Source organism: Lonchura striata, chromosome 3 (genome assembly GCF_046129695.1).
Source record: "Lonchura striata isolate bLonStr1 chromosome 3, bLonStr1.mat, whole genome shotgun sequence".
In the NCBI taxonomy this organism is placed as follows: Eukaryota; Metazoa; Chordata; class Aves; order Passeriformes; family Estrildidae; genus Lonchura; species Lonchura striata.
The window spans coordinates 3,418,954-3,441,562 of record NC_134605.1 but is presented as its reverse complement, the minus strand read 5'-3'; the positions used below and the strand labels follow the sequence as shown (position 1 = coordinate 3,441,562).

General features: G+C 35.1%; 1 protein-coding gene across 4 annotated transcripts in view; it reads right to left on the bottom strand.

Annotated features, from left to right (window-relative positions):
- The window catches only part of KIF16B (kinesin family member 16B), a 137,866-nt gene that overhangs the window by 64,584 nt on the left and 50,673 nt on the right, over positions 1–22,609 (bottom strand). For 3 of the 4 annotated variants that reach the window (XM_031504221.2, XM_077781850.1, XM_031504223.2), the window contains 7 exons: positions 11,721–11,840; positions 11,117–11,168; positions 9,798–9,935; positions 7,211–7,293; positions 6,942–7,030; positions 455–487; positions 69–122 (listed from right to left, as the gene is read on the bottom strand). In XM_031504221.2, the coding sequence (XP_031360081.2) occupies positions 69–122; positions 455–487; positions 6,942–7,030; positions 7,211–7,293; positions 9,798–9,935; positions 11,117–11,168; positions 11,721–11,840 (569 nt within the window). The remainder of the gene's footprint in view (positions 1–68; positions 123–454; positions 488–6,941; positions 7,031–7,210; positions 7,294–9,797; positions 9,936–11,116; positions 11,169–11,720; positions 11,841–22,609) is intronic. The other variant, XM_077781849.1, reaches the window with a different exon arrangement.

Below are 22,609 nucleotides of genomic sequence, written 5' to 3'. Positions count from 1 at the left end.
TAAAAGAGTTTATAACTTGTATATATAGACACACATACACACATAAATACCACAGAGAACAATGTTACCTTTTACTTTCTAATTTTTCAAGCTCCTCTCGTTGCTGTCTCTCGAATTCTAGCCTGATTAAAAAAAAAAAAAAGAATACAGCAAAAAGGTTGTTTCCTGAGTATCACAAAAATAGGAAGGCATGATGCAATTTTCTGTCTGTTTAAATGATAATGATTCAAATGAAGTTTTGTAAGACTACTTCTTACATAACATAAAATAGTTACTTCAAGGTTACAAATTAGGCATCATGCTGACATGAGTACAAATAGAAAAAAAATTAAATTCTGGGGAAAAAGTATTCAAAAAGTAAAGTGAAGCAAGACATATAGATGATTAGCATAGCCTCTGTGCATTAACTACATGCAGACATGGCAATCAATACACAGAAATGTAATTTCTCTACCTTAGACAGATTGGTCCTTTTACAGGGAAAAGACTGCCAATGGAGGCAGGGGGAAACAGAGCGATCAGTTGAGAAAGGAATTGATAGAAAAAACACATTAGCAGTACAGAATACTTTAAAATCAACAGTGCTTTGTTTTATTGGAGGTTAAATTGGTTAGATTCATAGAACATTTATCATATTACACCTCAGAGGAAGAATGCAAATAATTATTCTTTCTAAACATTTTTCAAATGCCAGTGACAGCTAAAGTAATTCTCTTTAACTTATCCATTTCTGAGAAGGGAAAGGGCTGCAAAACTACAGCAGTGTGTGCTAATAGTTCTGCCATTTCCTTCTAAGAAAAAGAAAAAAATCCCAAACACTCCTAGGATGTAATCAGGGGGAGTTGAAAAACCCCAAACAGCATATTCAAGCAGAGAACATGATTCAAACCCATTCATTTAAAACACATTGAGATTTTAATGCATTTAGTTTGACAAGGTTCTGAATAAGCACGGGAGAGTAGTTTATGTAATTGTTTTATATCAGCTTTCAATACAGGTGTACACAAGTATTTTTCTTCACTTCATTTCAAAGATTTATTTAAGGAAATTTTTAATAAAACTACTAAAAAAGCAGAAAGAACCTATATATGTATTAAATTACTCAAGCAAATATACACACATTCAGTTATTTCAGGCTTGTTAGAGCATAAGGATAAGCAGGTTAGTGAAACAGTCCATATACTGAAAAAAATGCAATACTGCACCACAAGATAATTTCAAGTTTTTGATAAACTGCAGTTTAAGACATCATCACAACAATTATAAAGATAGGTTTCTAAAAATAAGGAATCTTTAATATTTCTTTTTAAAGTCATAGAAATGCATACAACAAAAAGAAATTGCCCTTGGAAATATGCAAATATTACACTAATAATCTAACATTTATAAAGCTATTGTAAAATACCATGATTCCTGCATGTTCAAGAAGCATATTTCTAATGGCTGCAATAAGGGAAAATGATTACTTTTACACATTCCATATTTCATTTTCCCCTATTTCTCACTAATTCATTTCAAAAAATGTCTTCTACAATCCCTAAGTGACTAGCCAGTGTAGATTTTTATACCCAGATCCAGGCATTCATGCTTTCATGTAGCTGTCTCACCAAGAGTCCCATCACATTTGCATTAAACTAAGGTGGGCACTTTACAGCACAAGCATAGATGATGATAATTTAGTATTTCTAATTTGATCACAGTTGCTGCAGCAGCAATGCTGCAGAAATCCACAAAGTGGATGCAAAATCCACAGAGTGCTGAAAGGGAACAAGCAGCAATCTTGGGGGTTTTCAGGAAGCAAAAACTTAATCCAGTGGTTAACATGTGCTTTGGGTTTTCCTTCCCCCCTTTTTTTATTACAGCTATACCAAAAAAATTCTCCCTTTGGCTGTGACCTGCTGTCTGAAATTCAGAGCTTTTAGCTATCACTTCTTACCTAGGGCTTGGCTGATAAAATGCCATAATTATTTCAATCCAAAATAATATACACCCTGGGGAATATAGCTCTGGCTTGTGGAAATGCAGGTTTCCTTTGGGCACTATTTGATGTAGACCATCTTTCCTTAGACAGCTGGCAAAGAACAATTTGACTGTATTCCCATGCTTTGTTAAGCCATAATGAAGGAAAATATTAGATCAGCTAACATAACATGCAAAACCTTTTGGTGTTTTGACTGTCCTATAAAACACATAAGTTGGCAGATATATATTTTTATAAGCATAAAAATGGTAACTAACTTTTGACTGGGATCTAATACAAAGGAAATGAACCATAACAGCAATCAGTCTTGCATAGAAACAGATTGATGATGAAAAATTCTGTAATCTTATCTTTGAAGAATTGTCCCTAAAACCTGTAACAGTGGTGTTATGACAATCAGTTTTAGCTTAGATTGAAATGAAGCTGGAGGTGCCCAAAAAGTTATTTAGGAAAAAGGAGTGAATTGTGCAAATCTGGTTCTTTCTTCAGGGAAAATGGTTCTTCCCCAAAGAAAAATATGGATCATTACCACTCCAGTCAACAGCCTCCAAACACAACACTGAGGTGTTTTAAAAATGCATTGCAGACCACTAAATACTTCTGTGAAGAGAAGAGTGCTACCTGGAGATGCCTAAGGTGGTCTGAGCTCCAGTGAAGGCTCTCCAACAATGAGGTTACTCACAGTGTCTCCATTCTCTAAGGTTCAGCCTTTCTTCTGCAGGGCTAAGAATGTTTCCTTACCTGGCTGCCTATTTTCTTAATATATTTAGGAACTCACCACTTTTGAAACCTCTGGAATATTTGCTTCAAACTCATTGTGGGCTCAAAGTTATTTCAGGACAGATGAGAATTTGGAGAGGCAGGACAGGCCTGACTGAAGTAACCTTGCTCCTTTAAAAAGCTACTACAAAAAAAAACCTCAGCAACACAAAAGAAAAACATTAAAACCACAGAAGCTATAACAAATCACTGTCAGTTTGAAGAAGCACACATGCAAGACTGATGTTTTTGTGTTTAGTCTATCCTAATAAAAATCCTTTTCACATAACCTCTATTTCCTTTATTCATGTGAGCACTACTGTGACTAGAAAAAGCATATTAGCTCAAAATTAAAAAGAAACACACAGATATTAAAGACTAGAATCTCCTTTTTCTTCTTTTGTAGATCTACCACAAAGGAACTTAATCTGATCAGTGTTGAATTAAACAGACACAGTTTTCCTGGATAGTGTGTCATATCTAGTGGTAACAGCAGTGCAGATAAGCTGCAGAGAAATTAAGTCAGTTCTACCAGCACAGTACTACAGCAGCTTTATTTGCACAGCACAAAAGTGCAATCTGATACTACATCTGTTTGGAAAGGCTGAGTACTGGCAGGACTACAGATGTTACAAAGCCATTCAGAATGCCAATTAATGAGATTAGTTACAAAAAATAACAAAGCAAACCCCCCGTACTAAACTGTCAGAGGCTGAAGTAGTTCATGCCTCAAACATTGATTAAAAGTTGTGCTTGTTATAACAAAACCTGCATAGAGAAGCTACAACCAAAGAAGCCTCCCTGAAGATACCTGACTGGGACTTTGGACTGTAAATTAAACCACTAAGATTACATAAAGGGAAAACCCATTCTTTAATCATCTCAGGCCTGGGAGAAAAAAAAAAAAAAAAAAAAAACAAAAACCACCACACCAAAAAAAAACCTGAAGGAGATGAATGCATCCATATGAAAGCCAAACATATATTCTTTCCTGGTTGAGTTTGCCAGGATTACACAGAACCACCCCCGAAATTAGGGGGAGTCAGAATCCATCAAAAACCCCACAAAGTGCCTCCCCCCAGAGTCACTCCTGAAGCCTCACACCACAGGACTGCACATGATGCATCAAAAACAATGGCAAACTCCCCCCCAGCAGGGAGGTGCCTGGGTTTTCCTATTTAGCCTGAGTGTGTATTAACCCACTTATTATTACTTATACTTATTATAATTAACTATTCTATGCTTTTTGGGGGGCCTTCACCACCAAGACCAGCTGGAAAGGATCAAAACAGCATCGTTGGGATCCATGGAATGGTGATATTTTCCTCGTTCTGTCTCTGCCAAGCCCTTTTTGTCCCCCCATATTTTTTATTTCTTTCTTTCTCTCTATCTCATATTTACTATCAAACAAAACCCATACTATTGTCACTGGCATATGGTCTCATTTGCACCTTAATTCAGGCAGAGGCACATCTAAGAATTTTAGTAACCAGGTCATGAAATAAACTCATGACAAGACCAAGGTTTCTCATCAGTAGTTTTACAGTTACAGTATCATGCAGCTAAGAAAAGGTCCACAAATGAAATCTTCTACATAAATCTACATGCAAAATTCCATTTTATCCAAAGCTCATTATCTGAAGCAGTGTTCCATGACACTAGATTAAAGACAAAGACTGAGAAAGAAGTTGAAAAAAGAATTTTGCACATTAAGCCAAAATTTTATGCAAGATAGTTTCCCACATATGGGAAATCAAGAGCCAAACAAAAAGGCATACAAAAGAAAAAAATATCTATCTGAAAGCACTATTAAGGACAATGCTGTTTTTCACATGGAAAATATACAGGAAGGAAGATCCACCATGCTGCTTTCACAACTGAAGGTAATACTCCACAGGCTCTTCTGCCATGGATTGCCAAACATGCTGGATCTTACCAGACTCTTCATTGCAACCTACAAAAGTTGCAAATTTAGCTACCACTTTAAGTTATTAATATTGAAATTGGAAGGAAAGGCTAAATTAACAACAGACAGAATGCTAGTCAGCCACAAAAACTGCACAGGAAAGAACCCAAAGGGCCAGCTACTCAATCTTGGCCCACACTGGTGGTCAGCAGAATAACATCATGTTGAGAGAAAATGATACTCCAATCTGGTGTAGGAAAGGGTCATGGCATTGCTCCTGATAAAACAAACAAATAAACAATCCCCAACAAACTAGATTTAGTCTAGGATATTCTTTTCCATTCTGCACTTTTGCAGAATGTAAGATGCTCCACCCCACTTCTTGGGCACAATTTACCCTGCCCTTGATAATCAGATTTATTGAATGTTTCATCCAGGTTGAACATAGGCACCACTAAGAAGAATAACCACTACAGCATCAGCATTTGCTTGGCAGTATTCTTAGCTGGAAGTAGAGAATTTGGAGTCTGCTTTATTCAAAACATATTTAACTTGCATTTATCCCAGCCCCGTTACCCTTACAATAATGCCTTCTGAACCATTATCTTTTTGTGACCTGGCATTTCTTATGCATTATGAGCCTTAAGCATAATCCTTTCTTGTGTTCACAAATTAAGCAGGAAAAAATATCTATTTGTCCAAGACAGTTCATAAATATCAACTGAATGAAGACTAGAGGGAGAATATCAATAATTAACCCTCTGCTTACTGTTTTTAGTTTAGTAAAACACAGGCATGAAATGTTCAGGAATATTATTTCACCTAATCTTATTCACAATTTCAAGAGCAAAAGTACTCTCTCAATCACATCTAAACAAGGAAAATTCACAAGAAATGTTAAATGGGAAAAATGGCAGTGTTTTGAAAAATTGCTGTGTACACTGACAATCTAATAATATCCATACTGTTTGATTTCCAGAAAAGCAAGGCAAGATGCAAACTGATAAGAAAAAAAAAAAAAAAAAGCAGAACTTGCAATCTACTCCATCATCTACTAGACAACCAAGTAACTCTTCAGATTCTCTGTTTCTGGTGGGTTTTTTTAGGGTTTTTTTAATTAAAAAATCCTTTCTGTAAGGCATGAATTTGGCATTATCCGAAGACAGTAAGACTGCTTTGGTTGGGAAATTATTTTTAAGCACACTTTCAGCTGGGTGTTGTCCATGCCATTATATTTTGCTGTAAATCTGAGAGTCTAGTGAGGCAATGCTGAAACAATCCATCCTACTCTATGCTGATGCAGAGTTAAGGTCAGTACTGTCCAGTGTAATACAAATATTCATAACAATATTATAACAAGATAGCATTATCAGTCAGGGAAAAGCCCAGGATAACTCAACAATAACCAGAGATAACAAAAGCCAGAACCCCAACTCACAAAAAACAATCCTAGCAACTGTCACTGAAAGTTTTTATATTCCATTGTTTGAAAAGCTGAAGAAATGGAAAAGTATACTTATATTATGGGGTTTTTTTCATGTTCTTTATAATCCCTGTCTGAAAATAGAATGTCATTTATTAGCAACCAGTTCACAATCGAGATCTCTGGAACTAGCTCAGCAACCAAAAGTAATAGTTACATTTGAAGCAGAGTTATTAAACACACTCCTTGTCTTTAAGATATCCTTTAACTAGAAGTTATTATTACCATCCAATCTTCCTAAAGGATAAAGAGAGATTCCCAAGTAAAACTTGGGAATAAAGTTGCACTATCCAGGGATATAATTCAATTTACAGTCAATTTTTCAAAAGCACATAGGTGGTTAAATTGCCTCATCTCATATTCAAAACACAGGCCCTAGCTATGGGAAAAAAATTAGAACAAAACACCATCAATTCTCTGTAAGTCACTTTAGGAACAGTGAAAAAAAATCACTAAAAACAGCTTCTTTACCATAAGCATTCTATTGTAACTGCATAATAAAACTTTTTTTCCATATTTTAATTTGGCCACTTACTCAGAGATACTGGCAAAGAACACAAGACATTAATTTCTCAGCCTTTTAATGCTTGTATTGGTATTATATGTACTCAAGAAATCTTAATTTTCAATTCAAAATGCATTTTTCTCAGGAAAAATAGTTAACTTATAATTCTGAAGAAAATACAAACATAAAATTTGCCATATCACTATTTTGCTTGAATTGCTTTAGTCATAATATTTCTGGAACATGTCAAACAGCTAAAATGAAGAATGACTGAAATTACAGCAACTGTATTTTAGAATATACTCACCCTGGATTATAAAGCATAACTGCTGACAAATTCTCACAAGATTTAGAAAGATCAGTCATAGACAAGCTGAAGGAAGATAGCAGTCCACTCTAACAACAGACCATAAAATAAAAGTATTAGATATGCTTATAAACTCTTACTTTGATGAAATATTAACTAAAGCACATGAAGCAAATGAAAAAAGGCATCCTATAACAGTCAAGACATGTCTATACTAGAAATAAAATTGTGATGAGTTTTAAATTTACCACACACCGATTTAATCTCACCTTTCTTTTCTCTCTTAGCTTAGCAGCTTCTTTAGGGTGGTTAAAGCGAAACATATTGGTTCTTCCAAGTAATATAACAGCACCTGATGAAAAAAACACACACCACCAAGTGACAACATTCTGCAGCTGAAAGCAGCAGGTAATCTTTCAGACACACAACGTGCAAGCAAAGACTTCCATTAAGCAAGGACTAAATGAAAATGCATTTTGCCAAGTGACTAACCATGCACAGTCACAGCTACCTTAACTGATGCATTCAGTGTATTCCTTCCTCTTCCTCCTTAAACAAAAATGAAACCCACACATGCTCACACACTGCATGAATATGACTGACTCCAGGTCAATCATGTTCATGGAGCTCAGTAAAAGAATAAGCATAGGGAGAGGAAGCAGCTGCCCCAATTTGATCTCTACACTCTTTAACAGCAGCCACCAGCAGATGCAGATGCAGATTTAACAGGAACATCTACAAATGTGACCAAGAACAAACTTGTCCATCTTCTACTGGTCATGTTTGAATCCAGCTACTCTAAAAGCTCCAGATTTCCATTATTTGCACTCTCACATTTTTCTTCTCCACGTGGAACAATGAAGTTTATTGTTATTCAAAACAGGACTATTAGACTTTAATATCCAACAGCTATTTTCTGATGGAAGAACCTTGAATAATTAATTTTGGTCAATGCACATTAATTACTGTATTTAATCAGTTAAGGTATAGTCACAAATAAAGAGATTCTGAGCAATTCTTACTGTATTTTAAAGACAATGGTACCAAGATTAATACTTCCCTACTAAGAAGTATATTGTTATAAGAAATGATGTCTCACTAGTGTCATAACATGGAAGTCTTCCAAGTTCACCACCTCAGAATCAAGCATTTATCTGTCAGTCAGTACAAAGCATTTTTATAAAGGACTCCATTACACTCACAGTATAAAAAACTGTACTTAAATTCATCACAACAAATTCCAAATTCTTACCATCTGATAATGACATGATGTCCTTAGCAAGGAATGCTTCTCTTAAAATTAGCTTTATTAGGAATATCAACTCAAATTAGGTAATCCAGTCTTAGCAAATAAATGGCAAAAAGCACTATAATCACTCCTTGTTTTCTACACAACACCTCAGTTTTGGATAACATTTGCAGTTTACCTCAGTCAAATCTCAAAAATAATTACCTTTCATAAATCTGTATGAAATTCCTTCAGTTGCTTTCAAGTGAAGATAAAAGTAATTAATTGCAAACATTTGTGACCACTTCACTAGGTGGAAGCAATGTAAATAAACTAATTAAATTTTCAGAATTAATAGTTACAGATACGTGTCCCTAAATTCATAAATTTCAAGGAAGACAGGACAGAGAGACTTAACAGGAAGCACATGAGAATAAGTCCTAAATGATGGGTCATTTGAACAACTCCTAGATTTTTCTTTTAAGTACAGAAGAGTTGGCAGTTTGGCCCAAACCCCTGAAAATGTGTTCTGAGGTGAGGATATATTTAAGGTAAATGACAGACTGTAATTGTGAATGTTAACTCAGTTACCTTTACAAAAACACCACATGAGCCAGAATTTGCAAATGATCGAAGAAATCTATAGGAGGAAGTGGCAATTAATTACCATGCCTCTTATTATTTTTGAACTCTATGATGGTCTAAAAATTTAACACATTTTCAAATGAACAGCTAATAGTGATGAACGGAAACATTTAAATATATCAGCAGTTAATCAGTGTTACCTAAAAGCAGGTATTTAAGGACCCTGGCACTTCATGCTGTGAGATAAATACTAACACAGCTGGGATACATAGGTTCCACACAAGTCCTTAAACTAGTGATTTCATCAGTTTTGCACACCTAATGTCACCTTCCTCTCAGACTCATTCTCCTTACACACACAAAAGGTCAGCTTAGCCAGATGCTTTTCACAACTTGGCAACCCTAGCAACCCTTTCTCCTTTGAGTTGCAAAGTTTTACCTAAAGAAATTTATGAGGGGGAAAAAAGTCATGTTTCCACTTTTAGCAGGACAAAATTCAAGTTGTAATATGCATCTGAAAGAGGGAAATAGCATCCAAACTCCTACTTTTTTCTGAGGCACACTGAACATTTTCTGCCTGTAAAATGCTGCAGGATAAAGATGATTCAACAAAACTCAATTTTTACTGTTTACAGTGTTATTTGCTATTAATGTCAATGTTTCTGTTGTTAGGAATTTATGCTTAGATTTACTCAAACCTACGACCAAGGAGGCTGGGCTTTTTTTCCCCTGTAATACAAACAAACACATATGCCTCTCTCTTTGCATGAAGAAATAGGCACTCTAAAAAATGTAAGTCAATGTTATTTCTCTACACCTTGCTTTCTGCAAGCAGCCTTTATAGAAATATTTGTTAGAGTTCAGAAAGGATGCAAGAATCCCCTTGTTTAACACTGCATTCTACTTCTGTTAGCCTAAGCATACACTGAAATCTTTTCAGGAAGTAATGCGAGATTGTTTTTCAGCAGCTGAGCTGTGTCGCAGCCTCACTCCTAAACAGAAGCAAAAAAATGCCTGAAAAATGACATTATGCTAGGCAATACCTTGGTTGAGGTGTGTGGGTTCTGTAATCTGAATCCCATTCACAGAACACTGTGCTCCATTCAGTGGGATGAGGTTCACAGTACCATTGAGATTTTCAAAGATGCAATGCTCACTTTCCAGATCAAGGCCATGAAGAACTAAACACAAAAAAGTAAGATAATATAATTAGACTCCTCATAACTAGTAAGATTAACATGCTAATAATAATTTATTAAGAACACATTGCACTACATATCAGAGAGTATATCTTCTCTTTATTCTGGACAATGTTTTCTTCTCTCCTTTATCACATCCTGCATGCCTTAAATATTTATTGTTTTATTCTAGTGGAAAGAAGTGTGCTGGGTTGGTTTTGCATTACTTTTTGTGTAATGGTCTTTATTGCTGTGCTTTGATGCTTGATTAGCAAATGCTTCTTTCTTTCCAATAAAAGCAGAAAAGTACAATTCACATATTTGTAAAAAGAGATTCTTTGACCAGTTTCACTAGGAAATAATGAAAACTTGTAGACCTTAAGGCAATCATGCTTAAATCTGAAAAGACAGGATATAAGATGTCATTTTATACAAAAAGATGGCTGAAGTAAAGTTCTTAAGTCCCATGACATTCAGGGCATTTATCAGTTATGCTACTTTCGATTTTTCCTTCAAATAATGTGTGAGTATGTGCTTTGCTTAATACCACGAGGCATCACAAGTTTGGTAGTTTCATGGAATTTATTAGTGTAATTTAAATCCAGATAGCTTTTGACCCATAAAAATTTACCAAAGTTATTTGACTCTCAGATTCTCACCCAAGAATTAAAGGATGCAGTTTATTTAATGAAAATGCCTTCCAGGAACTTATGTAAAGCTTATGTGACAGGACAGTCCAGATCTGGCAGTTAGTTGTATTGGTAAGAAATCAACAGAAAAACCAGTAGATTTTTACCAATTTTCAGAATTTTTTTTAACTCAAATCTGAAGTCCCAAGACTATCTTACCTATTCTAGTCTAACAACACTGTCATTGTACATAGGTTAATTGTAATTGTGACAGGTGCTATATGAAAAAGGACAGTATTTTTACAGGATGTTACTTCAAGAGAAGAAAGAAATAAATTAGTAACAAGTATATGAACATACTTAAAGCCCACAAGCCATGCTAGAAGTCATGCTCTTTGAAGCAAATCCCATGCAACTCAGCTTTCAGAACTTCTAAAAATTAAAATACACAAACCACAGAACAACTAACTGAGAAAGGGAAAAAAACATAGGAAGCTAAATTCACATATTAGGATACTGGAAGAAGAAAGAATATAAAAATGCCAAATTCCATACCAATGTCCTGTTCTGTTACAGCATCTTCTCGGCCAACATATGTTTGGCCCTCCTATTTAAGAGAGAAATACACATTATTTCCAGTTGGAATCTCCTTATCTCCCCCACAAGAATATAATTTATCCTTCCACTTTCTCAGGGTAACCTGAATGAAATATATACTTAAACATACATGAAAAAAAGGAATCATGTAAAATTTTCAAAATGCTTTCACAGTCTTTATTTTATAACATTATAAGCAAATTCAAGTTTTAACTGTCAGGTGCAGAACCACCCTCATAGTTTTGAGACAATCTAGATTTGGTTTTTAAGGTCAAGCTTTATAACATTGTTAATAACAAACCAATACACACAGATAAAAATATCAAACACCTATAGCTGGGTAACCAGTTGACTCTCAGGATAAACTTAAACAGATACTTTAATTTCATAATTTCCAACCTCTTAAGAGCTTTTCTTACTGCAGCAGAAAAGCACGAAGAGCTTTTCTTACCACAGTAATGTAATGAGCACGATATATAGATAGCAAATCAATACTGTAATTTTTCTACTGAAAAGAATCACAAGGCATATAAAGGCTACAGAAACACAGATGTGTATTTACCTTCAAGTGGTATAAGATGATACCAGTACTGAGAAGATCATCATCAATGCCAATGAGATGAGGCAGCTCAGAATCCAACACAACACCTATCCCTTCTTTCCTCAGAGCCAAAGTTTGTTCCTAGAAAGGACAAAAGCCTATTTATTAGGATATGCAAGAAATACCCTTCTTCCTTCTCTTTCCAAACCACATTTAATGTAACTACTTCTGTGTAATATCACACAAAAGGAAGAGCAATTTTTTAGAGTTTTTTGATTTTACATTTTAAACGTGACTTCTTTACTTTCATTAAGCACTCCAAGCTTGCTGTTGAGGAAATCTGTGAAGGTGTTATTTGAAGGAAACCAGACAAACAGCTGAACTATGCCAGAGAAAGAACATAATCAAGAGTGTAACAAAGCAACTTTGTCTAAAAGCAAGCTATGTGCTACCTTTCACAATGGTAAGGAGAATTTCAAATTCCTCAGCATTCAGCACAGCTAAAGAACAGAACACTGAAAACTTTTCAGAAGTCCTTTCAATAAGCTGAACATTGCACAATAAAAACCTCAGACTCCTGACAAGTCAGTAAAACTAAGCAGTTGAAATACCATGCAATGGAAGAGAAACACTGCCAGTAGTAAATAAATATAAGAAATATTCACAGCACATAATTTCAATTCTTCAAAATTCCTTTGGGCCACATGGTACAGGTTGAATCATCATTCAGCAGGACTTCAAGTGGGAGATTTTAGCCTTGGACAAAGTAATGTATGGTGAAGTACACAACAGTCTATGCATTAAAAAAATTAATTATAGCTTTGAAATAAGTTTTAGTATTTAAAAAGTTCAATTTTCAAGTTGAAACAGAATCCTATTGGCTCCTAGGCCTGGAAGATTATAAAAATAGAAATTGTGAATGTCTCCACACACACACAGTCTTTCAGGACAAATGTGTTTTTCTGTGTAAAAGGGCTGAGCTCTGACAATCTATGAAGCAGAGGCAATGTCAGCAAGTATTCCTGTGTATTTCAAGGAGCACACTTTTCTCCTGGTGGTAATAAAAATGGAAAATAAGTTTTGTGACAGCTGTATGACTGCTCCTTTTCCATGTCATCACATGCCTTCTCCAGAGCCAAAAAGACACCATACTGTTTGTTAGAAAAAACAATGCATAGATTGCTATATGTATTTTCCCAAGTACAGCAACTTGCAAGTCTAAAGAAGAAAGCAAATGTAAAATCTCATTTCCCTGCAGAAAGAAACTGTCGTCAATATTGATGCTGTCTAAAAATTTCAAGTATGGATACATCTGGGCAAGATGAGATGATGATACAAGATGTAAGATTCTGCAAAATAAAACTGGGAAATGCTACTCTGGTCACAGATGAGTTAAAAAGTTCTCCAGCATTCAGAAAGAAAAAATAAGCTGTGATTCATGTGCAGCTCAGACATTTACAATACACCCAGATATTCATTCATATTACAAAAGAGTTACATCATAAACCTAAAAAATACAGCTTAATTAATTGTTCAAGTGAAAAAGTAATTTCAGCCAAAAATACATATGACATATTAGGTATTTACTGGGTAGCATCTGCTATTATACATAATTTATAATGTTCCCACATGACAAGGATGAAGACAAAACCCTGAGGACTGGTGACTGGTTACTGCAAGCACCTTCAGCCCAATGGAATTGATAAAATATTAAAAGCTGAATACTTTTTCCACAGCACAACAAAGCATTTGCCAATGTTTCTGACAGAGGAAAAAAATAAAACATCCCAGGAGACAAAAAAATTATCACTGGGTGAGAAAAATAGCTCACAAATAATTAAGAATAAAGAAACAATATGATTCTTTATTTTCCAGTCTTTCAATATTCAACACATTCTTATTATAACAAGAAATTAATCATGTATAATTGTGATTTAAAACAGATGGATTGCTTTTTTATTCAGATCTAAAATTAAAGAACACAAATTAATTGAGTTTCTAGAGTTACATTTTGTAAATGACTACCGTTCACGCACAGAATGCATCCTGTTAATGGAAATTTTATAAAAAATGCAGCAGACAGTAGCTGTGATTAACTATTATATTTTTTAGCTTAATACAGGCTGTAAATAAGCTCTTATCTTCAGATACAATTTACTAAAGCAACCTGAATCTTAATCAGATACCTGGAATAACTCCTGCACTTTAATCGCTTGGTTTAAAATTTAATTCCAAATTCAAAAGCTTCTGCAAGGATGCCTCCAAAAGCCAAACTGTGCAATTCTGCCCCAAAATGAAATCACAGAAACATCACCAACAATAAATCTTCATTACTCTGTTCTCTAACAGTGAGAGAAGGAAAAGAGCCAAAATAAGTAGTCAAACTGTCCCTCTTTCATCCTCGACAGCATAGGAAGAATGTTTTTGAAGAGGGACAGACCTCTTTTGAAATAAATTGAAGGTCTCTAAGCTGTTACAGGGCAGAGAAATTATTAGGTTTAAACCACTATTTGATTCACTTCCATTTGTGTTACATAATTTTAAGTGGTGAATCCATAACTCAAATTACAAGTGCATGAAAGGTCACTCTCCCTATTAAAAATTACTAATTCAGAAAATTTATGAAAATCTCAAGATGCAGTTGAAAAAAGCTGAATGTACCCACATCTTCTTAGCTTGAATTATCTTTGAACAGAAAAGTATACACATACTCCCTCAGTATTTAAGATGTGTTCACAAGCTGGGGAAAATAAAGCAAGTCAAGTTATTACCCACAAAGGAGCACTTTGGTTGGTACAAGTGGCCACTGTGGTAGGAGTAGAAAAAGATTTTCTTCTTTGGGAGCTGTTAGATCAAATGGACTCACTTGAAGAGCAGAGACTCAGAAAGTAACTCTGAGACAGAATAAAAAAAAAAAACACGTCTTTAAGTCAAAGTTAAAATAAAGGGATTATAGAGTACATTTAAATTCTCATCTCTTTGAATTCAGCTCTGACTCAGCTATCAGAACTAGCCTGATACAGTAAATTCATTTACATTTATACAGAGAGATATAAAAACTTTTGTGAAAACTTATTTCTTCTGTACTGATATAGTAAGTTTACTGTATTAACTGACACAGTGACACCACTAAACAGATATGACCTGGTAGTTTAAGAACAAATCCATGACTGAAGTACTCACTTGGGCTGAAAAGTTCATCATCATCATCATATACAACTACCCATTATCAAGACCATTGCTGTGACACACAGGATGTCTTTAAATGGATCTCTTTGAATGCACACAGCTTTACTTTTTTTGGCCAATAAGATACTGAATTAAATTAAAAAGGAAAGTAAGTCCAAAAGGCATTTCTAACACTCCTTTACCAATCTAATAGTAGAGGAAAACATTATGCTGCAATTGTCCCATCACATATTAAAGATGTAATTAGTGCACTGCAGTGAACAGAACCTCTCAGGGGAGTTCAATATTTGTCAAACTTTCCAATGCAAAAATGCAATTCCTTTATTCAAATATAAAACAGATAGCTGCTGGCACACAGTCCTGAGAATACACTGTACAGACACTTGCAGTAAAACATGACAATTTACTTAGCCAGCGTGATGTTCATATTTCTACATTTAAATTATGGAAAAAACCCACATAATATCAAATCAAAAAATTATGTGCAAAAACATGCAATGGCAAAAGTCTTGGCATTAATATTTAACCTGACTACGTATGATAAAATTCTTATGCTAGTAGGTACTTTGTGTGCATTTGATTTTATTGAAAATATGCTATTATATCCCAAGTTCACAAAAATGTCTGACCTTCCTCAATGGCCCAGCACTAACATTAAGTCCTCTATAAAATGTATAGATGTAAACTGCACACAAGCTAAGTCCTTAATTCTTAATTGATCTTCCTCCAGTTATGCATTCAATTCACTTTGCATTTCCTTTAAATCACTGGAAACAAATGTTTCATGCTTAAAAAAAAATATATATTCCAGTGTTCAGAATTCAAATGTTCCTGAAAAAAATTTCCAAACCCAGCAGATATGTGGTATTAAAGAGACTATGGAAACAGAGAGAGGAAATAGGGTGAAGCAGCCTCAGCTGGTCATGCCATAATCAGCATGAGTGAAAATTCAAAACTTCTCTCGCTGAAGTCAGAAATTTGTATATTCACCATTCGAGGATTATAGAAGATTAGGTGACTTAAAAATCACAGTTCCATTGCAGAGGTTCTGGACAAATACAGGAAGCTGAGGGCACAACTGCTGGATTACAGCAAAGGATATATAGGCAAACCCACTTCAAACCCAGTTCAGACATGTGTGATCTAAGCAGGCTAAACTGCTTGAATTTCCAGAGTTAAACCTTCCACAAAAAGAGAAAATGAGATAAGAGCGTGGGCAGGACTGTGGTGAATGTCCAAAAAACCCGAGTGGGGAAATTCCCAAACAAACAGTGCTCACTTGATGTTTCTTATATGTAGAAAAGTAAATAGTACTTCTTAAGTAGAAAAGAAAATTGATTGTCAAGAGTTCAAAACCAAAGAGCAACCCCGTGTTGTTATATACAAGGACACTGCAGAAACCAATAATTTACATGGCTGAAAGAAATTACCTGGAAAAAAGATGAGAAAAGGAAAAGTACTTGTGGACAAAGACACAGGATATCTATTGCCTGGGGTTCCCTAACTTGAAGAATCACAGACACAGAATGCATGCAGTGTTTTCTGGAGAAGGAATGCTATCTGCTTGCCCTGTTTATACTCCAAAACTGAGTGCAGCTGAATAAACCATAACTCACCTACAAGGAACTTATTCCCATCATTTGGGTGGTATAGTCCTAATGCAGGCTTTGAATGGATTAAAAATTGCAGGATATAAGAGGAATATACTGCAGACAGACTTCTGTTTCTGTTTATACAATATAAATTATTAGAATAATTCTACATATTATTCTTCTCAAAATGCTACATAAACAGAATGACTATTTCTCAGAATTTTCAACTGCATTGCATGCTAATTATTATATTTATAAAGATGACAGCCAACTACTGAAGTTGCACTCACAGTATTAAGAGGTAAGTGTAGAAAAAAAAATTAGTAAAGCTGCCAGTAATCCTCAAAAACATAAGAATGCTGATTTGATTGGTTTTGTAATTAAAGGAAAACCTCAAGAATTTTACTTCTGCCTGAAATGCCAGCAACATTTCTCCTATGTGAGGAGAAACAACTGAAAAGTGACCTCCTGTGTCACAAGTGCTGTGCCCAAACCCCGTAACAAGTAATTTTATAGATTGCACTCAGACTCTCATCCATTATATAATGCAAAATTATTTCAAATATTTGGTCTGACCTTGGTAATAGCCAGTTTATACTCATGCACTTTGCAACACTATTGACATTCAGCCGAAATAGTAATTTTCCTTCTGCAGCCTTTATTCACTGACACTGGCAGCAGTGGTATTTATTCTCTGTACTGTGGTTATACTATGCCAAACTCCAAGCATTTCCCCTTAGGACATGACCAGGCTCACCATATCCCAGGGTTTAGCACTCCACTTCTCAAGGTCTTCTTCTTTGCTGACTTCCATAGTGTATTCCCAGGCTGTATAAAATTTTGCCAGCACCATCATGTACACGCCTCTTTTCCACTCACTGTATACAATATCTATCTGATCCTTCCAGATTTATGTGTCCTTCATGCAGATGTAGCATCTCATGACAGTAAAGTCTCAGGTCATTCTCCTCCTCTTCCACAGTGTATTAAGTCCTTCACATTGCAAACAATTTACCATGAATGACTCTCCTGTTATCCTTAGACTCACCCAATCCTCTCTCAGATGCTCTGCCAGAAAAATTACCTTTAATACCAGCTAACTTCATCAGTTAATACATTTAAAGAAACCATTAAACATGATTAAGCCCAAAAATGTGCTCCAGGACCACCTCCCCAAAACCCCTACAGCTTCTCTCCCCTCCCAGTACCACTGCTTCCATCACACCCTTGGTATAAGCGTTTTTATTATATTTAAATCCTTACTTCCACACTACATAAATAAGGAAATAATTTCCTATGCATCCCAGGGTCAAATGCCCCATCAACATCCACCAACACAAGAACCAGTCCCCCACTGTTTCCAGCAGGGATCACTGTGAAATAGAACTAGATCCAGCACACATTGAGCAGACAAACCAGGATCAGCCAGCTCAAGACAAAGTTACAGACAACATGACAAATATCCATTACATAGGAAACTACTATTTTAAACCAAAGAGAATTATGACTATGATTTTGAAAGACATGGCAGAAAAAAACCCCATCATTTCAAAGAAGTCTTCTCAAGAAAAGCAAATCAAATTTTCCTTACTAGTCCAGCAAATATAAGCTGTTCAGAAGACAGTATCAGCCAAGTTTTAGAGTCCTTCCACAATTCACTTCAGCATAATAAACTTAAGTCAGAGCAACATTTTTGAATTTATCATTTGCATTTAGCTTTAAATGCTTATTTCCACAGGGTAATAAATAGCAAATTATTTTCCATTCATTTTATTTTGAGAACAGAGTTTATAATTACTTTTCTGGAAATTGATGAAGGTATGATCACTTTACCTTTTTTCCTAGACATTATGTGCTAGGTTTTGCTAGGTCAGTTAAAGAAAATACAAGCTGTCACTTATGTGACGCTTTTAATGCAAATTAAAGGCCTATTAAAAGGTCAGAAATCATAAAAAATATATTCCATTTGATTTCAAGGCAAACATTTGAGGATATTACAAAAAGACAGGATAGAGTGCCCTTTACAAACTATCAGTTTGATTTTATGTACCCAAAGCATAAAATAATTGGTGCATTAAGCTGGTACAAATAGTATTAGCAACTGGTTTCCATCATACAGTGACTAGGATTTTTGTTATTATTCTTTTGTAAAGGAGGTAAACTCAGCTGGGGAAACTGAACTTTTCTTATGAAAATGTCTTCCCTTTATTCCAATTCCAGAAAAATAGATTTAATCTAAAAAATATACTCCAATTCTATCATTAATATTACACAAGATAAGCATATAAAAGTGCAGATATAAAAACTGTATAATTATACACAGTCAATGGCTTGAATTGGCTTGAATTCTCTAAATTCAATCATTTCTAGTGAAATGATTGAAAGCCAGAAGACAGACAGGAAATGTCCATGTTTTATATAACCCATCCTTATATTACATGTAATGAAACTACAGTTCATTTCACAATTTTAATAACAAAATGAAAATGAACAAGTCATTCTAACTTGCAACGTCCCAGTGCAGTAATTAAACTGCTTTAAAGGACAATACAAGAGGACACCAAAAGCTTCAGCTGTAACTGCAATACAATGACCTCAATTTAATCATACACAATAACAAATCACACATACAGATGCCAAACAAGATCACAGCACTCCTTAAAAAGGTAGGTTGAAAAAGAGGATAAACGCTAAATAAGGGGGAAAGGCAAGATGACAAGAGTAGAAATCCAGAAATATAGTCACAGAAAATAGGCACCATATGAATCAAAGCAAAGTGTCCTTTAAAAATAAATTAAATAAAAGCAATCTATATAGAGATATCTATAATCTGGCATCAGTCCCTAATATCAAGGCCAAAAGAATTATCATATCTAATAAAAAACAAGAATACTGAAATCATATTTCATAGCCAAGCCAGGCATCCCAAATATTGACTGAAGGATGAAGTTCCCATCATTTTTTTGGTATGTTCAGCAAAAAGTGAACTGAAAAATTCAGAAGGGAGGAATCCCTTGCACTGTGCTATGTAATCTAGACTACAATACATTATGGCATTCTTGGCAGATTGCAGTTGTTGCCACATATGAGTATTTTTAAAAATTAGGGCCCATTGAGTCAATGAAAGGGAACTAGAACAGCTTTGCCAACTACTAACAGAAAAATAAGGCTTCCTTGAAAGATGCAAACCTGCTCTACTTTTAGGGGAAAAATTCAAAGTAATCTACTCAAAGCTCAAGAAGCAACCACTGACAATTGCATTTTGGTAAATGATCTGAACCTTAACTTGGATAGCCTTTTTTTGCATTCTGACAAAAGCCTTCAGGAAAATACTTTTTGTTAGCTAATATAAAACAGTAACAGAAGAAGTAGTGTTCTCCAAAGGAGGTATGGCATTTGCTGTATTTGTATACTGTAAGAAATGTGGCAAATTTTATTTCCTCAGTGGAAAAGCTTTATGTTATTTTTAAAACCTTACTGAGATTTGAAAATGTGACTATGCAAATGCTGTGTATCACGGCAGCCTTGTCTCTCACCTGAATTCTCAGTGACTCCTGCCAGGTACTACTGCACCTCAAAACTATAGATCTGCTGGAGGTGATTCATTCCACTATGTAAATGACCTCAAAATAAAGGATTAATGCACTGATATGGTGTAAAACAGAGCACTTTTTAACAACTTAGAATGATTGGCAAGTGAATAACAGCAGCCATAACAGATGGACAACAAATTCCCTCTTTCATTCCTAAGCCTTTGAGGCATACAGTACACCAAGTTTCATAATTGCAGAAATTATAGAAGACCTCACAATGGGTCTAAATCTAACCATTTGAACAAAAAGCAGAGTAGATGTTTGAAATATTCACTTAAATGCTTCATTATCATAAACTATCAGGAGCACATGAAAAATCTTTCAAAAATGCTGCCAAAAAGGACAGAAGTATGTGACAGAAGTAACCTTGAATTTAACATGTACAATACATCCTTTCCCAATGAAAACAAGGTGACAGGTGTATTAAGATCAACAACATCACTGCAAAACAAAAGCTATTTCTTGAAACCAGGACAAACTTTGATATTGCTTTGCCAAAAGCAATCTATGGCATTTAACATTTAAATATGTTATTTTATTAATAGATTTACTGTGCAAAGTAGCTTATACTTAGACAAAACTACAGAGATTTAAACATAAAACCAAATATAACCAAATTCTCTCCCAGGCATATTTCAATTAAGAGTATTAATGACTGTCTAAATTCAGCTAATCGATTCAGGTCTTAAGAGACCAGCAACCTGAAAGGAAAATGGCCAAAAGGAAATTCCTCAGGAGGAAACACTCAAATTTCCCTAGGTTAGGGATACAGTAAGATACAATTTCCATGGGTTAAAAGAAAACTTAACCTTAAAATTTTCCTTTGCCTTTCTGTTGTGTTCCCTGTCTATGACTGTAACTCTGGAACCTATCAAGGTCCATCAGACCACAACTTCCTTCCTTCCACAAGTCATTGCTGGGTTTTGCAGCCATCTCTCCACTGATTAAAACCAGAGAAAGAAATAATAGAATGAAGAATAGAAAGAATAGAAAGAAGAAATAGAGACAACAAGGTGATCATGTAATTAAAGACTGTTAACAGAGACAAATGGCAGGCAGACTACTGTAAACCAGCTGGGCACTTCAAACATCTACATTTTAGCTGCTCAAAAGCATGACTTCACACTTATCACATTATCAGTTGCACTTCTCAGTGGGAAAATCTTTCCTTGCAAAGTTGAGATACTTAACCAAAAAGACAAATGGAGCTGTGCTTTCTTATTAAGGGCCAATTAACAACTCAAATGAACACCAGAAAACTGAAACTATATGCTTTTCTGTCACACAGATAATTCTTGGTTATGTGGCAGTCTGCCTGAGTGTAAGATTTACTGTTTTCCCCAAAATTCAGAGTATCCCTGCAGCACATTAACTAGCAAATTAACAAATTCTGCAGATCAACTGGCATATCAATATTTCAAAGTCTGGTTTGCTCAGTTCTCATCAGAAAGCTGTCATCACAGAAGCACAAATGACAGGTGGATCCCATTGGGGAAAAAAAAAAAAAAACAAACAGAAAAGCAACACAAACAAAACACAAGCAAACAAAAAAAAACCAAACAAAAAACAAAAAAACAACAACAACAAAAATGCAAACAACCCAGACAACTATGGACATGCCATTCCTTCATGCAAAACACAATGCACAATTGGGTATCCTGACTGGGTTTTTTAAAGTTTCTGGATAGCTTATCTTGTTCCTTAGAGCAACCAAACTTTGGATGATGCCAGGAAGATGAGATTTTGAATTGTTTCCCTTGACCAGAAATTCTTCTTGATAAAACCAAGACACAAATCAACGCTTTCAGAAGATTCAAATATGTTATTTTCATGAGTCACATCAGCAGCTTTTTAGGCTTGCTATCATAGAATCACAGAAGCATTTGGGTTGAAGGTGTCACAGGACACCTTCAACTAGACCAAGTTGCTCAGAGCTCCATCCACCACCTTGTCAAATCCTTGTGCTGACCATGCCATTATCTAGTCAAAAGTACAAATCTGATACTGAGCCTGAGCTCAGGAATGCAAATGAAGGAGAATGCCAAGAAGCTTCCAAGGGCAGATAATAAACCAATTTCACTCCTTATAGCATCAAACTGCTTCTTCAGATAATCAAAGGTCTGAGCATCTTTGGATTGCTACAAAGAAGTTGAAATGCTGTTCTTGATGTTTTGAAGTATAACCCATCCCAGATTTGTTTCCTTATGCTCTGTGAACACAGCAACAAAATAAGATCAACAAGGGGCAATGAAAAAACAGTTGAAAATAAAAATAAACTTACAACCTTTGACAGTTAAGGGTTTAGAGCAATAGCTCTTCAAGAAGATACTTTTTAACAGACATGTACCATGGAGAATTTCTGATAATAGAATTAAACATATTCAGAACAAATCCTTCAGCCACAGTTAGTCTAAATGTTGCAAATACGACTTTGAAAGAAATTATATGTGAGTATTCAACAAAAAGTTCTACAGAAGTTGACATTTTGATGATGATTAAGTCCTTGTCTGGTCTGTTGTGGATTGATTAGTTTTCT